The sequence below is a fragment of the Pelophylax lessonae genome (genome assembly GCF_965119305.1).
Source record: "Pelophylax lessonae genome assembly, chromosome: 1".
Lineage (NCBI taxonomy): Eukaryota > Metazoa > Chordata > Amphibia > Anura > Ranidae > Pelophylax > Pelophylax lessonae.
Window position 1 is genome coordinate 311,886,743 of NC_138768.1, and position 26,971 is coordinate 311,913,713.

A 26,971-nucleotide genomic window follows, 5' to 3' on the forward strand; every position below is an offset into this window, starting at 1 on the left:
ATCACACGGGTTTAATATTTTTTTTTAACCACTTGCCTACTGTGCACTTAAACACCCTTCCCATCCAGGCCAATTTTCAGCTTTCAGCGCTGTCACACTTTGACTGACAATTGCGCGGTCATGCTACACTGTACCCATATGAAATTTTTATCATTTTTTTCACACAAATAGAGCTTTCTTTTAGTGGTATTTAATCATCTCTGGGTTTTTTATTTTTTACAAAAAAAAAGAATAAAGACAGAAAATTTTGAAAAAAAAAAAAAAGTTTTTCTTATTTTCTGCGAGTAAATTTTGAAAATAAATTTTTCTCCTTCACTGATGTGCGCTGATGAGGCGGCACTGATGAGGTGGCACTTATGGGCACTGATGAGGTGGCACTTATGGGCACTGATGAGGAGGTACTAATATGCCGCATTGATAGGCGGCACTGATAGGCGGCACTGCTGGGTACTGAGAGGTGGCACTGCTGGGCACTGAGAGGTGGCACTGCTGGGCACTGAGAGGCGGCACTGACGGGCGGCACTGATGGGCACTGATGGACACTGACGGGTGGCACTGATGAGCTCTGATGGGCGGCACTGATGAGCACTGATGGGCAGCACCATCAGTGCCCACACTCAGTGCCCATAGTGCTGCCAGTCAGTGCTCATCAGTGCCTAGATGAGCAGGCACTGACTGGCAGCACTATGGGCACTGATTGTGGGCATTGATGGGGGACACTGATGGCGGGCACTGTGGGCTCTGTTGGGGGCAATTTGTGTATGTTTTTTTACCTTTTAGTAATCAGGGCACTGGTGATCAGTGCCCTGATTACATTGCTGTGTGTCCCCGGCGGCTGACGGCTCCCCCTCCTTCCTCACACTGCAGGCTCCGTGTGAGGAAGGAGCGCCGGCGATGAGAGATGATCTCATATGTTTACATATGAGATCATCTCTCATTGGATGGTCCGATCACGTGGTGAATGGCCGCTGTGATTGGCCATTCACCACGATCTGTGATCGGCTGTGTCCAAGGGACACGGCCGACACAAATTCTCCCCGATGCGCGCTCGCGGGAGCGCGGGGGGAGCCTGCTTCTGGGAGGCCGTTTAAAAACGGCCTCCTGAAAATTTGAGTCCGCGCTGCAGCCGTATATAGGCTGTAGCGCGGATGCGAGGTAGTTAAAACCTTTTTCTTAATATTTTTCTGTTGAGAATACATATATTCCTGCATGGCTCTATTCTTATGTTAACATTCGCTTGGTGGTGTGGGAACACATAACAGTGCAAGGGGCAGCTCACAGTAAGTTTTTTGGGGTATTATATACAATAGGGGTTCATTTACACTTCAACTTTAACACAAATTAAAGGGCCTACTGCTTCAACATGCTTTTTTGATGCATTTCTGATGCTTCTGTGAGGCTTTTTGAAGCTTGGCAAATGTGTTGTGTGTGTTGGTTTTCTATTTGTTTTAAAGGGGCTCAGTAGAACCCCCAACTCACTAAAATCCTGAGTTTATTTGTACCCCTGTTCATGTGTGCATTGTCATCGACTTCTATGGTGGCTTTGGAGACGCTTTGAAGCACCATGAAAGCTACATTGGTATAATTTTTGAAGCAAAGCAAATGCAACAATGTGTCCTGTTTGCACTGTTGCATTTGCTTTGGTAAGGGCACCTTTTTATTTAGTGAGATCTGCTTTGATTGGTATTTGGAGTACTTTTAGCCCCTGTTCACACTAAGGCGACCTGTGAGGCGACCTGGTCGCCTCACAGGTCGCCGTAGGTCGCCTTCCATAGCGAAGCTGCGGACCAGTTCTAATAGGAGCGACACAAGTCGCTCCGACTTAGAAAAAGGGTCCGGAGCTTCTTTGGGGCGACCCGGAGGCGACCGCCATAGACTTCAATGTTATGAAGTCCGTGGCGGCCGCTCCGAGGTCGCGGCGCGCTGCTCGCACCGCGACCTCGGAGGTCGCCACCCGAAGTCGGATCGCCCCTATGTGAACGGGGCCTAAAAAAACATGTAAAATGCCACATTTTGAAGCAAGTGTAAACGAGCCCTCAGTGGTTAACTGCGCAGTGAGTATTTTTGCTTCATTTTTAGTTATGCAACAAAAATACTAAGAATTTTTAATGTCATGCATTCAAAATAAAGTTTTTAAATAGAAGTTAAATTGCAGTTAAAACCTAATAAATTTAAATTTTGTTTTTAGCGGAGGAAAAGGCACGTGAAGCCGAGAGCAAAGCACGAGCGATGGAGTCTCGACTTGGAGATGACTTGTCTCGGGAATCAAGGGTAAGGCCTAGTTTTTTTTTTTTTTTTTATTTTGTGTTTTTTTTTAGATCTTTTTTTTTACCCTTTTGGTGGCTGCATGGGATTTTAAACACACTATTTGTGTATGCTTACATCCTCAAATGTAAGCATACATAGTGTATGATGTACAGTAGGTTTCTATATGTAAATTTACATGTATAGATTTTTTTTTTTATCTTCTGTCAAGCAGATTGTCGGCTTTCAGGTGAAATTGATTCCACACTCCCTTGGGGGTGGCATTTATTATTTTATAAATGTGCATTTTTAATCTTTTTTTCTCTAATCTTTTTTCTCTTACGTCCTCCAACAGTCGCCGCCTCTTCATATTCGTCACTAATGGGGTTATTGACCTTTGCTCCGTAGGAGTAGCTAGGCAACAGAATATATTAATATCAAAGCTTTTAGCATATCTCACCCCCAGGGGGTGGTCCCCTCAGTCAATACCTCCCTGCTTCCTGCATTTCCAACTCAGTTTCTAATGCCTAGCTCAGGAGTAGGTTGGGCTGTTCCTGTGCTGGGGCTCTTAGTCTCAGCTTCTTTTCTCTTTTTGATTTTATTTGGAGTTTTTCTCTCTTTCTTTTACTTAGCTGTTTATTTTCAGCGTTAGTTAGCTTCTTATGATGAAGATGATCGTGCGGAGCTGGGTCTCAGTCTGGCCACCCTGGATCCCAGGGCTCAGGGCCAGGGGCTTCCCAGCCTGCCATTGAGCGTTCAGCTTAGGTTTTGCCCTGGCACATTGAACGACCCATCCCTGTTCGCTGCAGGGATGCTATCGGTGAGGTGGCTACCTCACTGGACGCCATTGCGGTTTCGCACTGCAGTTCCACTGCGTCATGCTTGCGACACTCCCTGTCCTCAGTGCACCGGTTTGGTCGCTGGAGCAGGCTCCCCACGCCATCCGGACTGGTAAGTGTAACTCTATGTGGGGACCTGTCTGTTTGGGTGTCAGTCTGGGACTGTGTGACCCTGCATGTCTGTATGGCTGCTGTGCTCCCTGTCAGTTCCTGTGTGGACCTGCTGCCTGTGTGTGGGCTGTGAAGGGGGGGGGCTCTCCCGCTCTGCTGGGTGTAAGCATGAAGCAGTCAGATTTTGGGCATGCTGTGCGGCGATCGCTGCGGCGACCCGCCATTTTTTTGCGGCAATATCGTGGTGACCGGTCCTGTGTGGCAATGCACGGCGTTTTGGCGCCAAACGCCGCCATTTTAGCGGCGATCGATCAGGCCACATGTCGGCGCCATTTTCTATTTGCCCAAGGAATCCTAAGCCGAGCGGCCATGTTTGTGTAGCCTTGCATAGGCTTCATAGGGTCGGTCAGTCTTGCATCACTTCCTTTTGCTCTGGGACAGCGATCGGTGGCAGCAGCCTGTGTGACCTCTCCAGGTTTTTATCTTCCCATTTTTCCTGTATTCCTTGCCCAGTTTCTTGTCCCTGTGGGGGTCGGTGTATTCAGTGGGTGCGGTGGGCTACGCTAAGGGGCAGTACTCCTTTTTTCCTAACTCTACTGGGGCATGGATTCTCAGGATTGCAAGTTTCCTCCCGCCTTGGTGGGGGGCCAAGGGGCTGCTGCTTCCCCCGAAGGGGCTGATCTGGCCACTATTGTGGCAAATTTGGCTGCTCAGGTGCAGATGCTGGTGGCTGATCGATCCACAAAACGGCCCAGGGTGTTTATTTCCTCTGATTCAGAGGGCGATGGGGCTGCTGTGGCTGGAGTGCCCTTCTCAGGGTCTCACTCATCCCTTGACCTAGTGGGGTCTCAGGGGGAGGCTGAGGTGGAAGGGGTTAATCCTCCCCCTGGCTCGTCTGAAGAGCTTGCACTCATGGATGAGTTGGTTGCTTCTATCAAGCAAACGCTGCATTTGCAGGATGAACCATGTCCTCCTGTTTTGATGTCCTCTTATGGGACGCAAAGGAAACGCAAAACATCGCAGGTTTTTCCTTGCTCTACGGAATTTCAGCGCGCGGTTGACGAGCAATGGCGCAATTTAAAAAAGCCTTTTGCTGTGCCGAGTAGGTTCAAGCTGCGTTATCCCTTTACACCCGCCACTGATGAGCGTTGGTGTGTGCCGCCTCAGGTGGATCACGCGGTGGCGATTTTGAATAAATCCACTGCGATCCCTGCTGAGGATTCCCCGGTCTTCTGGGATCCGACGGACAGGAGATTGGAATCTCTGGCCCGTCATTCTTATACGGTTGCTGGCTCTATGCTGAAGCCTATTTTTGCTTCCATTATGGCAGCCCAGGCTATTGCGGATTGGACGCAGGTGCTCAGGCGCATCCTGGTGGCTGATTCTGCCCCGCCGACAACTTTGGCTATGGTGGATCAGATTCATCAGGGTGTCATGTATTTGTGTGATGCGGACTTGGATATGGTCCCTTTGGCTGTGCGTCTTTCTAGTGTGGCGGTCTTGAACCGTCGCCTGATATGGCTGAAATGTAGGTCTGTTGACCAATCTTCCCGCAAGACTTTGGCTAATTTGCCCTACGTGGGATCTCGCCTTTTTGGCGACTCTTTGGATACTCTGATAAAGGGTATTTCTGGGGGTAAGAGCACTCTCTTGCCCCAATCTCACAAGAATAAGTTTGTTCGCGGTAAGAAGAATGCCTCGTTTAGGCCCTCTCAGGGGTCCTTTCGTGCCTTTCGGTCGCACTATAAGGGCAAGCCCTTCAAAGGCCAAGGCTCCCAGAAGAAGCCGTGGACGGGTAAGCAGAAGTCCGGCCAGTCCGGGTCCGCTGCCCATAACAATGCGGCCTGAAGGGACGCCCTCAACCGGTTCTGGGGTGGGGGGACGTTTGCTCGATTTTCTTTAACCCTGGCTGGACCGCATTCGGGACAGATGGGTTCAGGAAATCGTTCGATCTGGATACAAGATCGAGTTTCTCTCTTGGCCGGTGGGCAGATTTTTCCCCTCAAACCTTCAGCTGACTCCGGAGCGCTTGCAGGATCTGCACCTGGCGGTGCGGGACCTGCGGGCCCAGGGAGTGGTGGTTCTGGTGCCTCATCGGGACAGATTTCGGGGGTTCTATTCCAATCTGTTCACTGTGCCCAGAAAGGAGGGCTAGGTACGTCCAATTCTGGACTTAAAAGCTCTGAACCGCTTTGTGCGAGTTCGCAAGTTCCGCATGGAATCCCTGCAATCAGTGGTGGCTGCCCTGGTTCCGGGGGAATTCATGGCCTCCATCGACTTGAAGGATGCATACCTTCACATTCCCATTTTCGAGGGTCACCAGAGGTACCTTCGATTTGCCATTGCGGAGGATCATTACCAATTCGTGGCGTTACCCTTTGGTCTCGCTTCGGCTCCGCGGGTTTTCACCAAGGTACTTGCGCCGGTTCTGGCCTTATTGAGGGCCCAGGGCATTTTTGTCCTGGGGTATCTGGACGATATCCTGATTCGGTCCGCGACCAGTCAGGGCCTGGTGAACGACCTGTCCATCACAATGCAGACTCTGCAGGAATTCGGTTGGACGATACATTTTCCAAAGTCAACCTTGTGTCCGTCGGTTCGTGTTCCCTACCTGGGGATGATTCTGGACTCTGTTCAGGCGAAGGTCTTCCTGCCGGAAGACAAGCTTCGGACACTTCAGTGCGAAGTCAGGTCCCTCAGGGACAATCAGTGCTCGTCCCTCCGGACGTGTATGAGGTGTCTGGGATTGATGGTTTCGGCCTTCGAGGCGATTCCCTTCGCCCAGTTTCACACACGGGAGCTTCAGGCGGAGGTCCTGGCCAAGTGGGACGGGCGTCCGCAATCTCTGGATCTGCGGCTGTCGTTGAGCCGTCTCACCCGAAGGGGTCTTTTGTGGTGGCTCCAGTCCCCGGCGGTGTCGGGGGGGCAAGTCCTTTCGTCCTTTGTCGTGGGCGGTGATCACCACGGATGCCAGCCTGTCGGGCTGGGGTGGTGTTCTGGGCGTTCTGTCCGCCCAGGGAACTTGGTCGGAGGAGGAATCCTCCCTTCCGATCAACATTCTGGAATTGCGAGCGATATATATCTGTGTTCTGCGTTGGACGGACAGGCTTCAGGGCCGTCCAGTTCGGGTACAGACGGACAATGCCACAGCGGTGGCCTACATCAACCACCAAGGGGGCACCAGGAGTGCCCGAGCAGCTCGGGAAATAGCCGACATTCTGTCTTGGGCCGAGACGCACGTCCCGGCGATATCTGCTGTTCACATTCCGGGGGTGGAGAACTGGCAGACGGATTATCTGAGCCGCCAGACCCTGGACCAGGGAGAATGGTCCCTTCACCCGGATGTCTTCCAGATGTTGTGCGCGAAGTGGGGGTCCCCAGATGTGGACCTGTTCGCGTCTCGTCTAAACAACAAGGTGGAAAGGTTCGTGGCAAGGACGCGCGATCCTCGGGCAGACGCCTCAGACGCGTTAGTGGCGCCCTGGCATCAGTATCGCCTGATGTATGCCTTTCCACCGATTCAGCTGCTGTCCAGGCTCCTTCGCAGGTTGGCCTCGGAACCGCACACGGTGATTCTGGTGGCACCGGACTGGCCTCGCCGGTCTTGGTACGCAGACCTCGTGAATCTGGCGGTCGACGCTCCGTGGCGTCTGCCACTTCGAGAAGATCTCCTGTCTCAAGGACCGATATTCCATCCTGCTTTACAGTCGCTGGCTTTAACGGCCTGGCTGTTGAAAGCCAGGTCCTGAAGGATAGGGGTCTTTCCCCTGAGGTCATTCCCACTTTGATCAAGGCTAGGAAGGCCTCTTCGGGGAAGATTTACTACCGTACTTGGAAGGCTTACTTTGCCTGGTGTGAGTCCAGGGGGTATTCCCCTCGCTCGTACTCGGTATCAAGAGTGTTGGCTTTCCTTCAAACGGGCGTGGACCAGCGTTTGGCGTTGGCCACGATTAAGGGTCAGATTTCTGCGCTGGCCGTTCTCTTTCAACGCCCTGTGGCGTCTAACTCTTTGGTTAGCACCTTTGTTCAAGGGGTGCGACATTTGGTCCCTCCTAGGAGGGAGCCTTTGCCTCCATGGGATTTGAACCTTGTTCTGTCCGTGTTGCAACATGCTCCTTTTGAAAATATCAGGGAGATTTCGTTGTCTCTGTTGTCCAAGAAGGTTGCCTTCTTGGTGGCGATCACTTCGGCTCGCATGGTGTCGGAGCTGGCGGCCTTGTCCTGCAAGTCTCCGTATTTGGTGATTCACTTGGATAAGGTGGTCTTGCGACCTAACCCGTCTTTTCTTCCGAAAAGGATCTCAGAATTTCATCTCAATGAGGATATTGTTCTGCCTTCGCTTTGCGCGAAGCCTAAGCATCCGAAGGAGGTGGCTTTGCATTCCTTGGATGTTGTTAGGGCGATCAGGGTTTACCTGTCATCAACTAAATCCTTTCGCAAGTCGGATTCTCTCTTTGTCCTTCCTGAGGGACCTCGGAAGGGCATGGCGGCGTCGGCTGCGACCATCGCCAAATGGATCAGACAGACGATTGTGCAAGCCTATGCTTTGAAGGGAAAGGTTCCTCCTTTTCCTGTGAGGGCGCACTCTACCAGGTCTCTGAGTACGTCTTGGGCCTTTCGTCATCAGGCTTCTGTGGCCCAGGTGTGTAAGGCGGCGACTTGGTCGTCCGTTCACACCTTTTCAAAATTTTACAAAGTGGATGTTCAGGCATCGGCAGATGCTTCCTTTGGCCGTAAAGTTCTTAGTGCGGCGGTGCCTTAGGGTCCCTTGTTTGGGTCCTTGGCTGTTGGGGTGTTTTTACCCCTAGGTTACTTGTTCTTTCCTGGGTTGTTGCTCCTGTTGAGCACGTTTTTTCCTGTTGCCCAGTCGGTTCTCTTACTTTGGTAAGGTTCCTTTCTCTGATGTGGGTACTGCGTTGCTTTAGGCGCAGCTGCTTTTTTCCCACCCCTCATGTCTACACTGCTATGGGACGTCCCCATTAGTGACGAATATGAAGAGGCGGCGACTCTCGGAGGACGTAAGAGAAAACGGAATTTTTGTAAAATCTTACCTGTAAAATTCCTTTCTCTGAGTCCTCCGACAGTCGCCGCCCCGCCCCTCTTTTGGGGTTTGTTTATGTACTCTACTGCTATGCTACTGAAACTGCAGGAAGCAGGGAGGTATTGACTGAGGGGACCACCCCCTCGGGGTGGGATATGCTAAATGCTTTGATATTAATATATTCTGTTGCCTAGCTACTCCTACGGAGCAAAGGTCAATAACCCCATTAGTGACGAATATGAAGAGGCAGCGACTGTCGGAGGACTCAGAGAAAGGAATTTTACAGGTAAGATTTTACAAAAATTCAGTTTTTCTCGATCGTTCAATGATGGACACAGCTCTTTGATCTTCTTAACCATTGGGTTATACTGCCCCCTAGAGGGGTAGGACACTAGGCAGAAAAAAAGCTTGACTCTGCCTATGGGCAGTCTCAGGGGGTATACTCCCACTCTCAGCTATAGGCACTCAGTTTTTTTTCTGCCCATTCAGAAATAAGGAACTAGTTCCTTACTGGGATTTTTTTGGTCCTGGCAGTTTTTTCCTTTTTTAATGGATTTTTCTATTTTTCCTGTGAGATTCTACTATTAACTGCTGGACTGGGCGACGTGCTGGATATTTTTTAAAATTCAGTGGTCACCCCAGTCTGACCAGCGAGTGCACGCAGGCCTCAGCTCTGCGCTAGGTCGGCCGCGACATAGCCCCACTGGATGGGGGATGGCCTGCGATTTAACCGCCTCACGAGGTCACATACGACCTGGCCTTGGCCTGAGTCGCAGCGTTCCTTCTGGCCTCGGCCTGAGTCACAGCGTTCCCCCTAGCCGACAGCCTCCCCTTTTCGATGGAGAGGAGGCTCTCTCTGGAGCAGTGCCCACCCTGTTCCTGGTAGGGTAAGTAGATGCCCCCCTTCCCCCTAGAGCAGGAGTCTTCAAACTATGGCCCTCCAGATGTCCAGGAACTACAACTCCCATCATGCCTAGTCATGTATGTGATTGTCAGTTTTACAAAGCCTCATGGGATGTGTAGTTCTGCAACATCTGGAGGGCCGTAGTTTGAGGATCCCTGCCCTAGAGGGTTTTGGGGTGGACGTGGGCCCCTCCCTGGGACGGTCTGTCCCCCGAGTTCTCCTCTTTCCCATGCAGCGTCTCCCCCTCTCTCAGTGGTCACTGTGGACACGTCACCCCTTATCTGCCTCCCCCCATGGGGTGGCCATACCACCTTTTCAAGTCGGTCTGGGGTAGTAAGGTGGCGATGGGGAGGGGAGGCACGCCACCGCTTGGACGAGGCTTTTGGGAGGGGGCTTTACCTGATGGGGGCTCCTGCCAGGGCCTCCCTTCCTGTTGGTGCTGTTTTCAGGCTCTTGGGACCCCTTCTGTGCCCCCGGGAGATGCGCGGGGCAACCATTTTCTTGTAGCCTGTGTGCTGTAGATTCGGCGGCTATGTTTGTGTAGCCTCGGTGGCCATTTTCTAGTGGTTTCTCATTGCTAATAGCGGCGGCCATGACTGTGAAGCATATATTAGTGGCGATTTCGGTGTTGGGAGCCCCTCCTTTATTCCCTGGTGCTGACTCTTGGATCTTTCTCTCCCTAATCGCCACATGTGTGTGCAGATAGCCCGGTGCTGTGGTGCCTGATTGGTGGGTGGTGAGTCTGGTGGGTTCCTCTCCCTCTCTGCTATAGGATCGGTTGGTGCTCTGTGCTTGGCGACCTGTGTTGCTGCCAGCACGCTGGGGATGTCCCTAGCGGTGTTGCACCTTTTTTTTGTGGATCCCTCATTTTCACTCATGGAGTCCCTGGAGCACATTTCCCTACCTGATCCCCTCTCAGAGGCTGCCGGGCCCTCCAGATCCCAACAATCCCTTACTGCACTGACGGCGGTCCTGGAATCTTTGGTGTTCGCCTTCACCTGCCTCATCTGTCTCATCAGATCCTGAATCTGAATTGGCCGCCGCAGACGTGGGTAACCCTGTTGGGTCTGTGTCCACACACCCTGATTTCTCAGATAGTGAGGATTTCTCCGCTCCTGTAGCCACACATGAACAGCTGGTGGGTGCACTGATTGTATCTGTGCGTGAGACTTTAAAAATGGAGAATGCCGCTGATGCCGCATCGGAGGCGTCGGTTCCTTTTGGCACCCACAAGCCCTCCAGAGCTGCAAGGGTGTTTCCCTTTCCTGCTTACTTTGACAAAATTGTCGCTAAACAGTGGGGTTGTCCCTAAGTGTTTTGCTATGCAGTATCCTTAGGAGGACTCCCTCCATAAAAAGTGGACTGTCCCACCTGTGGTGGACTCTCTGTTTTCTAGGTTAAACAAAGCTACCATGATTCCGGTTGAGGAGTCCCCGGCCTTTAAGAACCTGGCTGACAGAAAAGCGAAGGCTGTGGCCCGCCATATGTACACTGTAGCTAGTTCGGCACTTAGGCCGGTTTTTACTATTTCCCTGATGTCGCAAACTCTGACCGAGTGGACCAAGCTTTTATGCCAGGACCTGGAGGGGGAGTAGCTTCCCCCTGCCTTCGCTGAGCTGATGGACCAGTTGGTCCAGGGGCTGCAGTTTGTCTGTGATGCCTCTTTGGATGCGGCTCCTATGATTGCGAGGCTGTCTGTCTCAGCAGTGATCCTTAGGCGTGGTATTTGTCTTAAATGCTCATCTGCAGACCAGACTTCTATGAAGGACTTCTGATCTACTCCTGCTTGGGGATCGCCTGTTTGGAGCTTCCCTGGATGACATCAAGGGTCTCACATAGGGGAAGAGTACCTTCTTTCGATCAGCATGGTCCATCCTTCTCGGCTCATAAGTTTTTTTCGTCCCTCAGGGTCTCAAGACAAGGGATCTAAACCCTTCAGGGCCTTCTTCGGAGTATCCAAACAAACCTGGTCTGGCAAGCCGAGAGAGGGCTTCTCCAGACCTTAGGACAAGGCTCCCTCAGCATGAAGGGGCACTCTCACCTGTATGTGGGGTTGGGGGACGTCTTTGCTGGTTTCTGGACACGTTGACCTCCGGGGTACAGGACAAGTGGATCCATGAAGTTATACGGTCTAGCTACAAGATCGGGTTTTGTTCTTACCCTCCCGAAAGATTTTTTCCCTCCAACTTCCACCTGTCCCCACACCTCTTACGGGGTCTCTTTGGGGCAGTGCAAGACTTGCTGAGCCAAGGGGTGATTGTCTCGGTTCCGACTTCGGAACGTTTTCAGGGGTTTTATTCAAATCTGTTTACAGTCCCTAGGAAGGAGGGCAAGGTGCATCCAATTCTGGACCTCAAGGCGCTATACTGCTTTATGCGGGTGCCGAAGTTCCGAATGGAGTCCATTCACACGCTAGTGGCATCCCTACATCAGGGGGATCTTCTTGCTTCTATCGATATCCAGGACACTTACCTTCACATTCACAATATGTGTTTATCATCAGCGCTTCCTCTGCTTTCCCGTGGGAGAGGAGCATTATCCGTTTGTGGCATTACCCTTTGGTCTCACCTCCGCTCCTCGAGTCTTCACAAAGGTGTTGGCCCCGGTGTTTGCATTGTTGCATCAGCCGGGGATTGTGGTACTGGGGTACCTGGACGATCTTCTCCTGCGAGCGGAGTCTCCAACTGCACTGGTGGACAACTTTGAGATTACTCTGCAGACTCTGAGGGAGTTCGGTTGGATCCTGAACCTTCAGAAGTCTGCTCTTGTTCTGTCCACAAATTCTGTTGTCCAGCAGACGGTAATCCCTTCAGACTTGCATGCAGGTGCTGGGCCTGATGGTGTCTGCCTTTGAGGCGGTTCCGTTTGCACAGTTCCAAAACGAGATCTCTGCAAACAGAGATTCTGGTCAAATGGCACAAGAATCCACAGTCTATAGACAGTCTGATCCGGTTGAGCCACGGTACGAGAGGGTCCACTCCCTGATCTAGTGGCTTAGTTCTCCGGCAAATCCTTTCTCTACCTGTACTGGACGGTAGTCACCATGGATGCCAGCCTGTTCGGGTGCTGAGGCGTCCTTGGAAAAAACTCTGCTCAGGGTGTCTGGACACTGGAAGAGTCCAGATTGCCGATCAATGTACTGGAGCTCCAAGTGATCAGACTTTGTATCATTGGAAGGATCATCTTCAGGGGTGTCTGGTGTGAATTCAATCAGATGTCAATCTATGTCAATCACCAAGGGGGCACAAGAAGTCCTGGTAGCTCAGGAAGTAGCCAGCATTCTAAGGTAGGCAGAACATTTTTGTTCCAGCCATCTCTGCTGTACACATTCCGGGGTGGAAAATTGGCAGGTGGATTACCTTAGTCAATAGGCGTTGGACCAGGGGTAATGATCACTTCATCCAGAGGTGTTTCATCAGTTGTGCCTCCGGTGGGGAACTCCCGAGGTGGACCTGTTGGCCTCTTGTCTCAACAGGAAAGTGCAGAAGTTTGTGGAGTGATCTTGGGACCCTCTGGCGGCCGCCACAGAATCGCTGGTGGCCCCATGGGGGTCAGTATTGTCTGATTTACGTCTTTCCCCCTCTCAAACATCTGCCAAGACTTCTGCGCAGGATCGAGGCAGAAGGGATTCCTGTCATTTTAGTGGCTCCAGACTGGCCTCGCCGGTCTTGGTACGCCGATCTGGTACAGCTGGTCGCCGATGTTCCTTGGAGACTTCCAAGGTTTGTCTGACTCTGTGATTCCTACATGGTTAAAAGTTAGAAAATGTACCTCTAGGAAGATCTGCCATCGTACATAGAAGTCGTAGATTGCGTGGTGCGAGTCTCTTGGGGTTCATCCTCACTCCTTTTCGGTGGCTCGAATGTTGCCCTTCCTCCAAAGGGGGGGGTTGAGCAGCGCCTGGCCTTGAGTACTATCAAGGGTCAGGTCTTGGCCTTGGCAGTCTTCTTTTAACGACCATTGGCCTCACTTTCCTTGGAGCGTATTTTTATCCAGGGAGTTCGACACTTGGCTCCTCCGGTGCAGTCTCCATTGCTGCCTTGGGACCTTAATTTTGTGCTTTCAGTCCTCCAGAAACCTCCTTTTGAAAATCTTAGGGAGGTTCCTCTGCTTACGTTATTCCAGAAGGTGGGCTTTTTTTGTAGCAATCACTTCTGTGCGCACGGTGTCGGAACTGGTGGCATTGTCTTTTCCACCTTACTTGGTGGTTCTCAGAGAGGAGGTGGTTCTTCGTCCCTGTCCGTCGTTTCTTCCAAAGGTTGTCTCTGATTTTCATTCGAATGAAGACATTTTGTTGCCTTACCTGTGTCCCAGGCCAAAACACCCTAAGGAAATTGCCTTGCATTCCTTGGATGTGGTTCAGGCAATCAGGGTGTATCTGGCAATTAGGGAATCTTTTAGGAAGTCAGACTCACTATTTGTGCTCACGGACCGACCTCAAGAGGGGTTGTCTGCTTCTGCTGCGACCATTTCCAGATGGATCAGACAGACAGTGTTTCAAGCCTATTCTATTAAGGGTCAGGTTCCCTGTTACGGCACACTCTACTAGGGCACATAGTGCCTCCTGGGCCTTCTGTCATCAGGCGTCAGTGATGCAGGTTTGCAAGGCTGCTACCTGGTGGTCTGTGCACACCTTTACAAAATTTTAATAAGTGGATGTGTTGCGGATGCTTCCTTTGGCCGCAAGGTTTTGCAGGCTGCTTTTTCGAGGACCTGATCGTCTTTGAGGGTGTATTGTTTGTTTTCAGGTGAGCGCCAGTTGATTATGGTTGCGCTCCATGTTACCTGGTTGGCTATGGTTTAGCCTTGGGGAATTTTTTTCTGCTGTTCCCACCCTTTGTTTAACACTGCTTTGGCACGTCCCAATGGTTAAGATGATCAGGAGCTGTGTCTGTCAAGGAACGATGGAGAAACATGGGATTTTTGACTTACCGTAAAATACATTTCTCTGATGTTCATTGACGAACACAGCACCCACCTCCTATGTGGAGTTGGATATCTTCTGACACTGCTTGTAACAAAACTGAGTGCCTATAGCTGAGAGTGGGAGCATACCCTCTGGGACTGCCCATAGGCATAGTCAAGCTTTTTTTCTGTCTAGTGTCCTACTCCTGTAGGGGGGCAGTATAACCCAATGGTTAAGAAGATCAGGGGCTGTCGGTCAATAAACATCAGAGAAATGGATTTTATGATAAGACAAAAATCCCATTATTTATTTATTTATTTATTTTTCTTACTTGCAGGGCATTGCACCCTTTATCAGCAGATTGCAGGTGCAATATCAGGCTCCTGCAGACAGTACAGTTGTTGGCTCATACCTCAGATAGTTAATGAAGTGTAGATAGAGTAATAACTATAAAGATATTCATTATTGCCTTTGTAGTTCATTGAGAACTACAACCATTCTGCCGCTCTGGAAGATGGGACTTGTAGTTTATTTACAGATCTCTGTGAATGAATGTATCTGCTGTAGGGTTTGAGCCCCATACAGCTTCGCTGTTTTTAAATTGTGATAGTGGGTGTGGGGAGAGGATCCTTATATATGGTTGAAACAGGTGAACTTAGCCTTTAAGGTAAAATTAAGAAAGTACCACATAAAAAATACACCCAAAACATTTTAAAGCCCCTTGCCCCATGTACAGGCACAAATGTAAATTTGTGCAGAGGGTGCGAATATCTACTAAAATGGCGGTTAACATTATACATAGTAGGTACTGCTGTGTACGCCAGAGTGAGAACAGAAATTCTTGGGCTATCATCCACAGTTAACTCCCAACGGCCCGTATACACCACAGTTTACAGAATAAAAATGCACTTGGCTGCATCTGGTGTAAACCAGCCCCAAATGGATGACCTGTAAAGGCTTTTAGAGCATTGCCTATGGACACTTTTGGGTACCACGTGGACGCACACAAAGTTGCAGCTCACATTGAAAAAAATTATATACAGCAACTGGGCTCTGCATTGACTATACTTTCGTTTACTAGTAAAAGCTGCAAAGGACTTTCTAGATGCAGTGCCTTTCCATTGCCTCAGTGCTTGACACTGTCTCTGAAAACTCACTTCATGACCGATTTGTAATCTACTAAAGAAGGTTTTAGGCAAATCTCTTGTTTTTGCCTCCATTCAGACAATGCTGTACTAATAAGTCTATTGTTCATTGCTCCACAGAGGAACATGCTTCACCAGATCTGAGGGATCTGGAGCATTCCTAGATTTATGGCTAGAGATCAGGGACCAAAGAAGGTGTTTCAGCTTTATCATGATCTGGTTAGTCCCATCTTCCCATGAGCTAGGGACTGGCTTACTGGCTTAGGTTATTCTTTTGTGCACCCCCCCATGTTTAGTTGTGACTACTAATGTGGGATCAATATCTGAGTTCTCTGGTATACATGATCTGGGTACACACAGTTCAAAATTTAGATGGTTCAGCAAGGATTGGCTAAATTTCGACTTTTGTGTAGCCCTCCCTGTTAAGCAGAAACTGATTGTTAGATTGGCTTCTGTCAAACAGACTTGCTGTAAAATTTTCATTCGACCAGTGCCTGCTGCACTGATCAGTGTATTCTGACAGCAGGCAATCCCCGCTGTCAAAATACAATGTCCAGGTGGGGAGGAATCAAGCCTCCACCTCATTTAAAATAGCATGCCTCTAGGAGTCTCTAAACACTCCTTTTTAGGCTTTTACATTCTAGCTTATTCAGTGTTTTCTCTAAGTCTCAATTTGAAAGAATAGTTGTCTGGCCAGACATGGAGCTCTTGTGCCTTCCTACCTAGACTAGCTGGTCTTTTTTAGTTCCTTTTAGGGACCCTATCCTATCATTGACCACATCAGGTTGTGGGTCCTTTCTTCCCTTCACTGGAATTTGTTGTTGTTCCTCCTGCTTTTGCTGACATAGATGAGTAATTGCCACAACATTTACACTCTCCCTCAAGTAGAATGCTCAGAGGGTCAAATAATGAGAGAGGTTATCACTATCCGCTGTCCATCATTCCCCCCTCTAAGTTATAAATGTACTGCATTTCTTTTTGGTTTCTACTTATTGGTTTGGTAGTGAATAGTAGTTTGGAAATGATGATTTCTTCTTAAAGAAAGTCTTTCTACAGGCAAGATTGTCTGCTTTTACTTTTAATTGTTGTCATTTAAACAGCTGTACAGATCTTGAAAATTTAAAATACTTGAACCATATCACAATTAAAGACTAAGTTCACCGTTATGTATCAATACACCTTTAATGCACCTCTGTTGCAAAAAAGAAAGCGATTTTTCTATATTCTAGAGCAGGCTTTACATCAACCTCTGCTTTCTTCTATAGAAAATTCATCCATATCTTCCTGGTATCTGTCCTATAGGACATGAAAACTGTTAATGTAGTAGTACGTGAAAGTTTTTTTCAGTAGCTGATATAATTAAAACACACCCTGCATCTGCCCTCATCATTCTGGAGATTGCTCCTGCCCACCTCTGTAGTTTCATACTTTTCCAGTGCAGGCAGTGTCCCTGAATACATAGCCTGTGTCTTCCTCTGCTGTTTATTTGTTTTGTATCTTATCTTTTTGCATTGATTATTAATTTGTCAGTAATCACCTGTCAGCCTATGTGGAGCAGAGCTGTAGTATTGAAAACAGGAGAAGTGTGTCCCTGGAAGTCTGAAAAGCTCACAATACATTATACAATCTGATTGTACAATTTCTTTTAGATTTACTATCTGTGTAGTGCAAGGCACTGCCTGATTGGATACAGAGTGATTGGATAGATAGGTGTGTCCTCCTATTATACACTCACTGGCCACTTTATTAGGTACAAACAAAAACTCTACTGCGCTTGGGTGGTATGTAACAAAGCATAGGTGTTCTTTGTATGCACCACTCTAGGTCTTGCTGCCTCCTCAGGACCAACGGTATCCAAAATACACTGAAAGACAATAACAAAAGAAGGGAGCACCGACCTCGTGCATTACTACTAAAAAGGTTTATCGCATATAAAACACAATGGAACCGATCGTCTCCAAAATAACCAGGGAACCCCTGTGCTGGATGACGTTCTGGTGTCAGCAACTGTCTGGCTGGGCTTATGTAGCATGTTTTGACTCTGAGGAAGAGGGTCTTCCCTCGAAACGCGTCAGCCCAGCCAGACAGTTGCTGACACCAGCACATCCTCCAGCTAAGGGGTTCCCTGGTTATTTTGGAGACGATCGGTTTCATTGTGTTTTATGTGCGATATCACTCGTTTGTGAGTAATATATATGTCGTTTTTTGGATTGCAGTAAACCTTTTGTGGTACTGCACGAGGTCAGTGTACCTTTTTGTTATTGTCTTTCACTTTATTAGGTACTCCTGTTCAGTTGCTTGGTAACACAAACTGCTAATCGGCTAATCACATGGCAGCAACTCAATGCATTTAGACATCTAGACGTGGTGAAGACGACTTGCTGAAGTTCAAACCGAGCATCAGAATGGGGATTTAAGTGACTTTGAACGTGGCATGGTTGTTGGTGCCAGACAGGCTGGTCTAAGTATTTCAAAAACTGCTGATCTACTGGGATTTCCAAGCACAACCATCTCAAGGGTTTAATGAAAATAAGATGGTGTTTAGCCCCGCCACCTATAACCTATCTAATTTGTATGGTTGCTGCTATCACTAAATGTGTTCTCACAAATGGTGCAAAATCAATAAATGTGTGATAGCGCTACTCGAATGTGAATAAATAAATTCGAAATTCATAAATAGTGAATACTAACATCCCATTTCATAAATGTGCTAAATCAAAATAGCCGCAAATCAAATTAACTTTTTAGTATTCACTATTTATGAATTTATTTAATTATTCATATTCCGGTAGTGCTATCGCACATTATTTATTCATCTCTAGGGTTTACAGAAAATGGTTAAAAAAAAAAAAAAAAATCCAGTGAGCGGCAGTTGTGTGGATGAAAATGCCTTGTTGGTGTCAGAGGCTAGAGGAGAATGAACAGACTGGTACGAGATTATCAAAAAGCAACCGTAACTCAAATAACTCGTTACAACCAAGGTATGCAGAACACCATCTCTGAATGCACAACACATCGAACCTTAAAGCAAATGGGCTATAGCAGCAGAAGACAGCACTGGTTGCGCTCAGGTCAGTCAAGAACAGGAAACTGAGGCTACAATTCGCAAAGGCTCACCAAAATTGGACTATAAAATATTGGAAAAACCTTGCCTGGTTTGAGTCTCGATTTCAGCTGCGTCATTCAGATGGTAGGGTCAGAATTTGGCATAAATAACATGAAAGCATGGATCCATCCTGCCTTTTATCAACGGTTCAGGCTGATTGTGGTGTAACAGTGTGGGGGATATTTTCTTGGCACAGTTGGGGCTCCTTCGTACCAATTGAGCATCGCTTTAACAACACAGCCTACCTAAGTATTGTTGCTGACCATGTGCATTCCTTTGACTACAGTGTAACCATCTTCTGATGGCTCCTTCCAGCAGGATAATGCACCATGTCACAAAGCTCAGTTCTTCTCACCAATGGTTTCTTGAACATAGCAATGAGGTCACTGTACTACAATGGCCTCCACAGGCACCAGATCTCAATCCAATAGAGCACCTTTGGGATGTGGTGGAACGAGAGATTTTCATCATGGATGTGCAGTCGACAAATCTGCACCTACTACTGCTACTATCATGTCACTATGGTCCAAAATCTCTGAGGAATGTTTCCAACACCTTGTTGAATCTATGCCACAAAGAATTAAGTTAGTTCTCAAGGCAAAGGGGGGTCCAACCCAATACTAGCAAGGTTTACCTAATAAAGTGTCCGGTGAGTGTAAAGTTTTGGTAAATATAGGAGATTGTACAGAACTTGTATAGTGTATGGCCACCTTTATACACCCAAAATTAACTAGTCACACTTTAGGTGCCATTAGTTGTTAACACCAAACGTGCCACGTGCAAAAACGAGCGTCCAATGCGGCAAAATGCCCGGTAAAACACACGCAAACCATAACAAGCCAAAATGCCCCATGAGCTCCTCTGCTGCATTTGTTGCTTGTAGGGCAGCTCATTACAATCCATGGGCTGTATTTGCTATGGGAAAAAGGCACCAAAAACTTGCTTTCCCACTACGCAAGGTGGGAATGGTGCTTGAAAGTGAAATTGATATGTTTACACAAGAATGACAGCTGGTTGTCCCCACCCACTTCCTCCCATGAACTTTTATAAAGATATAAAATTTTGTTGTTCCACTTCCCGCCTGTCTTATTATCCAATCAGCTCCGTCTTGCCAGTATAAAGCTACGTCCCCCCACCAAGAGGCCACGCCCCTGACGACGTCATTGCGTATGACGAAACGTACGTAGGGTGGACCCTCATTGGTGGATGCCGGACGCATGCGCAGTTGAGGAAGACAGCGGCCATTTTCTTGGTTGGAAACACTTCCACGGTGAAACGACCATACATATGCTACTGCCACTCTGCAAAAATGTGAGTTTCTCTCTGCTCTTTTAACAATAAATAGTGGGAGGCCATTTTTGCTTTCTTTGAGAACTTAACTTATTAGTGGTGGAGTGACTTGGGAAGGAAGGAAGACAAATTGTGGATACAGTTTGGAGTGTGGATCGTTTGATCTGGTAAGGGTATTTTGATACCTCTGTTGGTGGCGATCCTGTATCACCTTATTATTCCCAGGAATGTTGGTGTGGGTTGTTTGTGACTAAACACGTGGATTCTAACAAGCTCATTTATGAATTTTATATGGACTTTTAATGGACTTTTATCTTATTATAGTTATTATTAGCGCTACAAATTTTATTTATTAATGGCTGTGTGTTGAGTTATTTTGAGGGGACAGCAAATTTACACTGTTATACAAGATGTACACTCACTACTTTACATTGTAGCAAAGTGTCATTTTCTTCAGTGTTGTCACATGAAAAGATAGAATAAAATATTTTCAAAAATGTGAGGGATGTACTTTTGTGAGATACTGTAAGTACATTGGGATGACTTGATCAAAAAAGACCTAAAAAAAGACTTTATTATGAAAAGAATATTAATGAAGATGGTTATGCTTAAGCCTTTCCCTGCCTGGCTTTCTGTCCTTTATGGTTAAAGTGCCCTTTCGCCAGGCCATTAATGTTATCCAAAATTCCTGTAAGATTATGTGTATATTTACCGTATTTTACCATGTCATTTTCCCTTAAAATCCTCCCTTGTGTAGACATCCAAAAACCCAGAGACTGCTGCTGGACACCACCATCTTGGATGTGATGTTGATAGCCCCAGCACTCAGAACTATCATTCAACTTCCCCATTGCATCTCTTCCAGCTGCTTTATAAAAGGTTATGTAGGGATGTTGAGGGAGGGGCAGAGCACTTTGGCCAGCACATAGAGTAATTAGACACTCCCAGAAGAGGAGAAGGCTATGATTCCCATTGAGGGAAGGGGCTGTGCTTGGGAGTTGATTAGTCAAACTTTCTATCAAGTTCAAGACACATTGCAAGTAAATAAAAATAATTAATGGGAAGGAAAAACACTGCAAGTAACTATGTTAAACTTGTTCATGTAAAAACACAGATGTTCGCTGATCTATCTACCCCCAACCCAACCACACCTCCTGCCACGTGGGTCCTGAGGTGGGACCGCAAAGCTCAGGAAGCATGGGGAGTTGGGCCAATGGAGCGCTTTCTTTAGAAAGCAAACTTTTAGGCTGTGGAGTGCACACACAGCTGCTGGGAGTGTCTGTAAAACCCCTGCTGCCATACCCATAAGCCTTATGGCGGTTGCAGTAAAGGGGTTAAAGTATAACTAAGGGCAAAACTTCTTTTTTTCTTGCTTTTAGTTTTGGATAGAGTGCAGAGGGATTAGAACACGTCATGTTTTTATTGCTGTCTGTGCCCGTTGAGTAGAGTCCTCTCTATTCGTCCTGTTTACAATTATCATCGAAAGTGAAAGAAAATCTGAAATTGTGGGTTGCCCCCAGAAAAGTAATAAAGGGGAAATCTTCCAATATGGACACTAGTTCTGGTGACGTGGTGGTCCCCAAAGGATTACCTTAATTTGCAGAGATTTTCTAACTTCCTGTTTTGACTATGGGACAAGAAGTGAAGGGAAATCTCACCAACGGGACACAGTTGGCAAAAAATAAACTGATGGGTTATAACGCTCCTCAGTTATTAAAAAAAATAAACAGTTTCTCTTCCGTTCTTTGACAGATACAGCTTCATATTCTCCATATGCTTCGCCCCGTGGGCTATCCTCAGCAAAATCCCCCTCTCTGCTTAGAGATACTCAGTTTTCTCTAGCGCTCATTGACAGACGTAGTCCTCGGTGATACACCACCTTCGGGTTATGTTGCCTCCACAGGAGCAGGACTAGACAGGAAATTAAAAAGCTCTGGCCACACCCCAGGGGCAGTCCCAGAGGGACTGCCTCAGCAAATCAGTTATTTTCTGTCTAGTTAGGAGTAAGGACCTAGATACCTTGCTGGGATCTTAGGTCCTGGCAAGAATTTTTTCTTAAAGGATTTTTTTAGACAGCTTTTTTTCTCCAGTGTTCCTGTGAGATCTTCAAGCAAGAAAGCTGAACTGGGCGACGGGCTGGATGTTGAGATCCGGTGGTCACCCCAGTTCAGCCTACGAGCGCGTGCAGGCCATAGCTCCGCGCTGGGTCGGCCGCGACAAAGTCCCATTAAAGGACTGTCCACGCGAGTTAAACGTCTCGCTGAAACACCAAAGACCATGAGTCACGGCGTCCGTATCCGTCGACAGCCCTCCCGCCCCGGTGGAGAGGGGTACTGTCAGGAGTTGGTGCCCGCCTGGTTCCGGTATGGTGAGTAGTATGTTCCCCCTTTCCCCCTGACGGGTTTTTGTGGTGAACGCGGGCCCCTCTCTGTATGGTAAGATAGAGTCCCTTTCTATCCTACAACATGACACAGATCCTCCTACTTTGAGTGTGATTTTATGTGTGCAAAAAGCCAGGAGGCTTGGTTTGGGAGCTAACAATCTAATTGTATACATGTTTTAAAGATGTAATCTGTGGCATTCTGGGAATCTTATGGGTTAAGAATAAGCTACCTACCAGTCAGAAGCCACGGACATGTAGACTGCCTTCCTAATCAGATCTCCAGCTATTAGCAGGCCTCCCGAACGGCCATGCGGTCCGCCAGGGCCGGTACCGCCAACCACGCCATATCCCCATGCAGTGAGAGTGTTGTGTGCCCTGCAGCACACCGCTATTCAGTACGGGCCGCCGCCATTTTTTTTGCTGGATCGCACGAGCCGCCATTTTGGCGTAGCCTCGTGTCTCCAGCATGGGGGCGGCCATGTTTGAGGTGATCCAAACACCTCGTGGAGCTTGGGGGAGGCGCCGGAAGGCGTACAGAGGGGCGGAGCCGCCTCCTTTCTTCCTGGGCAGCCAGCCAAAAGACTTCCTGTTTGTTAAGACAGCGCTGTAACCTGTTGCAGTTAAACTCTGAGCATCAAGTGGTGAGCCTGGGGGTCTATCTCTCTCTCTCTCGATCGATAGGGATCCCTAGCAGGTAACACTAAGGGGCTTTTGTGGCGCTGGGGGTCGAAAAAAAAAAAAAAAAAAAGTTTTATTTTTGAATTATATTTTCCAGGAAGTAACTGGAGTTATCATGGACCCTGCCACACATATTCCCCCACCTGTTTCCCTCGAGGGGGCCACGGGACCCGCCGGTGCACAGAGTATAGAGTCATTTACAGCAATTTTGGAGTCTATGGTGGCTCGGGTGGAGGCGGCCTGTCAGGGACGGGGGTCAAGGAAGCGACCCCCGCCTACCCCTATACCATCTGACACCTCTGACTCAGATTCAGAGGTGGTCACGGCAGTTGCAGGTTCCTCTGCAAGGGCTGTTATCCCAGGTAAAGCCCCCTCAGACAGTGAGGAGGACGCTTCTTCTCCTGCTATTATTCAGGAAGAAGCATTGGTGGATGCACTAGTTGTGGCAGTGCAGGAAACCTTAAAACTTGAGGCTTTACCGGCAGAGGCAACTGAAACAGAGATTCCCTTTGGTACTAATAAGCCCATCAAGACGATGAAGGCTTTTCCTGTACCTAAATGTTTCGGTAATCAGATTAAAGGAGAATGGGAGCATTCTAAACGTACCTTTACTATTTCCAAGCGTATTGCTAGACGCTATCCGTTTGAGGAATCCATCATTAAGAAATGGACGGTACCACCAGTCGTGGATCCGCCTATTTCCAGGCTGAATAAAGCCACGGTTATTCCAGTGGAGGACACTTCGTCCTTTAAGGATCCGGTGGATCGAAAGATGGAAGCAGAGTCCCGCACCATCTTCTCTCTGATAGGGTCAGCTTTTAGACCAGTAATTGTTATTGGTCTAGTTTCCCAGACACTTACGGAATGGGCGAAAATGGTACGCCAAGATCTTAGGGGAAAAGATATTCCCCAGGAGACATCTGATTTGATGGAACAGATTATACAAGGGCTACAGTTTATCTGTGACGCAGCCTTGGACACTACTCCCTTATTAGGGCATGCATCTAAGACAGCGGTGATCCTCAGACGTGTGCTGTGGTTAAAATGCTGGTCAGCTGACCTAGGTTCCAAGAAGACCTTGACAAATCTCCCCTTTCAGGGGAATCGTCTATTTGGGGCCAACCTAGATGAAACATTAAGGATGCCACTGGGGGCAAGAGCACTTTTTTGGCCACAGGCTGCTAAAGCTAAGGGACCTCGCAACAAGCGAGGACCTTTCTTTACCGCCTATAAAGGGCGCCCGGCTGGTACTAGCGGGAAAGGCAAGACTCCTCCAGGAGGGTTCAAGAAGGGCTGGTCGGACAAGCAAAGGACCAACCCAGCCAAACCCGAAGCAAAGGAGTACACAGCCTGAAGGTGCGCCCCCACCCGGTTTCAGGGTGGGGGGACGTTTTCACCGGTATTCAGGACATTAGATCGAGCATCAACCACTACTACCGGTGCGATTCTTCCCTTCCATCATTTAAGTACTACAGGAAGCGGTAATTACCGTTCCCTGAATAGATCTTTTCCTTTACCCTTTCCTAAGATTAGTCCCGATACCTCACAGGAATCGGATCTGGTTGACCAGATAGGCCAAGTAGCCTCTAGTCGGGTGACTTCGGTCCCTGAGGTTCAACCAGAAAAGATCACCTTTCCTGATAACTATCAGGTATCTGATAAATGTGTGGGAACAGAAAACGACCAGACTTTCTCGGATGGTCGGGGCCAGATACCTCTAGGGACGCCTGGTTCAGACCCAATCAGCGCCAGTGGTCCTAGAAATTCTAGGCTGGCCTCCTCAAGCCGGCCTGGCCGACTTGGACATGTTAGTCGTAGACGTTCCGTGGGAACTTCGTCTCAGGGAGTGTCTGTGGTCTCAAGGACCAATTTACCATCATGCTTTACAGTCGCTGGGTTTAATGGCCTGGCCATTGAGACCCAAGTACTGAAGGACAGAGGTTTGTCAGCTTCAGTCATTCCTACCCTTATTAAAGCAAGGAAAGCGACTTCCAGCAAAGTTTATTATCACACATGGAAAACTTATATTGCGTGGTGCGAATCTTTAGGATTTCCTCCACGTACCTATTCGGTGTCTCAAATATTGGCCTTTTTGCAACAAGGGGTTGAGCAGAAGCTAGCCTTGAGCACCATCAAGGGTCAAGTTTCAGCATTAGCAATCTTCTTTCAGAAGCCTTTAGCTACCAAATCCTTGGTGCGGAATTTCATCCAGGGGGTGCGGCACCTGGCTCCTCCAGTCCGCGCGCCCTTACCGCCTTGGGATCTTAATTTGGTTTTGTCGGTTCTACAGAAACCTCCTTTTGAAAACATCAGGGAGATTCCCTTGCTTACTTTATCCCAGAAAGTGGCCTTCTTGGTGGCTATTACTTCTGCTCGCAGGGTGTCAGAACTGGCTGCATTATCATGCCAGTCCCCATACCTAGTGATTCATAGGGATAAGGTAGTACTTCATCCTAAGCCATCTTTTCTTCCCAAGGTGGTTTCAGATTTTCATCTGAATGAAGATATTGTACTACCTTCCTTGTGTCCTCAGCCCAAGCATCATCGGGAACATGCGTTGCATTCCTTAGATGTGGTTCGGGCAATCAGGGTATACCTGAAAGCTACAGAATCATTCCGTAAGACGGATTCACTTTTTGTGATCACGGATGGCCCCAGAAAGGGTTTGCCTGCATCTGCCGCGACCATTGCCAAATGGATTAGACAAACGGTGGTACAGGCTTATTCTATTAAGGGTCAGAGTCCTCCGTTCCCTGTTAGGGCGCACTCCACTCGAGCGCTCAGTACTTCCTGGGCCTTTCGCCATCAGGCGTCAGTGGTCCAGGTATGTAAGGCGGCCACCTGGTCGTCAGTACATACCTTTACAAAATTCTATAAAATTGATGTGACGGCATCGGCGGATGCCTCATTTGGCCGCAAGGTTTTGCAGGCCGCAATTTGAGGAGACCGGTGGTCTACCTCGAGGGTTTTTTTCTGTTTGAAAAAAAAAAAAAAATTTGTTTTCTCTTTTTTTGTTGAGTCTCATCATTAAGGATGAGCATTGTAAACTTCTAGTTGGCACCGGTTGGGCCTTCTAGATTGGGATTTGATTTCCATTTTCCCACCCCTCAGTTGTGATACTGCTCTGGGACGTCCCGAAGGTGGTGTATCACCGAGGACTACGTCTGTCAATGAGCGCTAGAGAAAAATGGATTTTTGTAAAATCTTACCGTAAAATCCTTTTCTCTTAGCTCATTGACAGACGTAGTCCCCGCCCCTCTGTTTTTTTGAGTTGGGTTAAAATCTCTAAAGACTGCTTTTTCACATAACTGATTTGCTGAGGCAGAGAGAGAGAGGATATACCCTCTGGGACTGCCCCTGGGGTGTGGCCAGAGCTTTTTAATTTCCTGTCTAGTCCTGCTCCTGTGGAGGCAACATAACCCGAAGGTGGTGTATCACCGAGGACTACGTCTGTCAATGAGCTAAGAGAAAAGGATTTTACGGTAAGATTTTACAAAAATCCATTTTTTGTTTTCCTGGTTCAGGAGTAGGACCTAGTCTCCCTGCTGGGCCCTAGGTCCTGGCATTATTGTCTATCTTTTTGCTGTTTGTGTTTGGATCCTGTTTTTTTCCTGTGGAGATCTTCTAGCAACTGCCGGGCTCGGCGACGGGATGGACTATTGCAGTTCCAGTGGTCCCCTCAGCCTGGCCAGCTAGCGAGTGCAGACTGTAGCTCTGCGACATAGCCCCACTGGATAGGGGCTGGCCCGCGTGTTAAACGTCTTGCAAGGTCGCATACGACCAGGTCTTGGCCTGAGTCGCAGCATTCCTTCTGTCTGACAGCTTCCCAACTTCGGTGGTGAGGAGGTTTCTGTCTTGGGAGTGTTACCCGCATGCTTCGCTGGATCGGTAAGTAGGGGCCCCTTCCTCTCCATCCCTGGATACGGTGTGGGGCGCAGGTACTCCCTGGGGTAGTTGGTTCCTCTGAGGTTCTCTTTCCCCCTCCCTAGGGTGGCATTGAGCTGGCTCTGCTCATGAGGGGGGAGGGGGTTGGTGCCCAGGCTGTGAGTGCCCCTGACCTTGGTGCCTGCGGTGCCCTGTCCCTCTGTCGCCCCTTGGTGGGCCTGCTGTGGGGTGGGTGGCCTTTCTGGGTTCCGTTGAGACAACTGGTGGGCCTGAGGGAGCGGGTGGCCTGATGTCCACGGGTCCGAGTACCACGCGGTCATGCAGGCCACAAATTTAGGTCGCTGCTTTGCGGCCTACATGCTGGAATTTTGTATGGGGCGGCCCCAGTTGTGGTGGCTATAGCCGCCATTCTACCCGGGGACATCTATCTTCCCTCTGC

General features: G+C 48.5%; 1 protein-coding gene across 3 annotated transcripts in view; it reads left to right on the plus strand.

Annotated features, from left to right (window-relative positions):
- The window catches only part of MORC2 (MORC family CW-type zinc finger 2), a 204,927-nt gene that overhangs the window by 83,508 nt on the left and 94,448 nt on the right, over nucleotides 1-26,971 (plus strand). For all 3 annotated transcript variants that reach the window (XM_082266820.1, XM_082266818.1, XM_082266819.1), the window contains exon 11: nucleotides 2,189-2,271. In XM_082266820.1, the coding sequence (XP_082122946.1) occupies nucleotides 2,189-2,271 (83 nt within the window). The remainder of the gene's footprint in view (nucleotides 1-2,188; nucleotides 2,272-26,971) is intronic.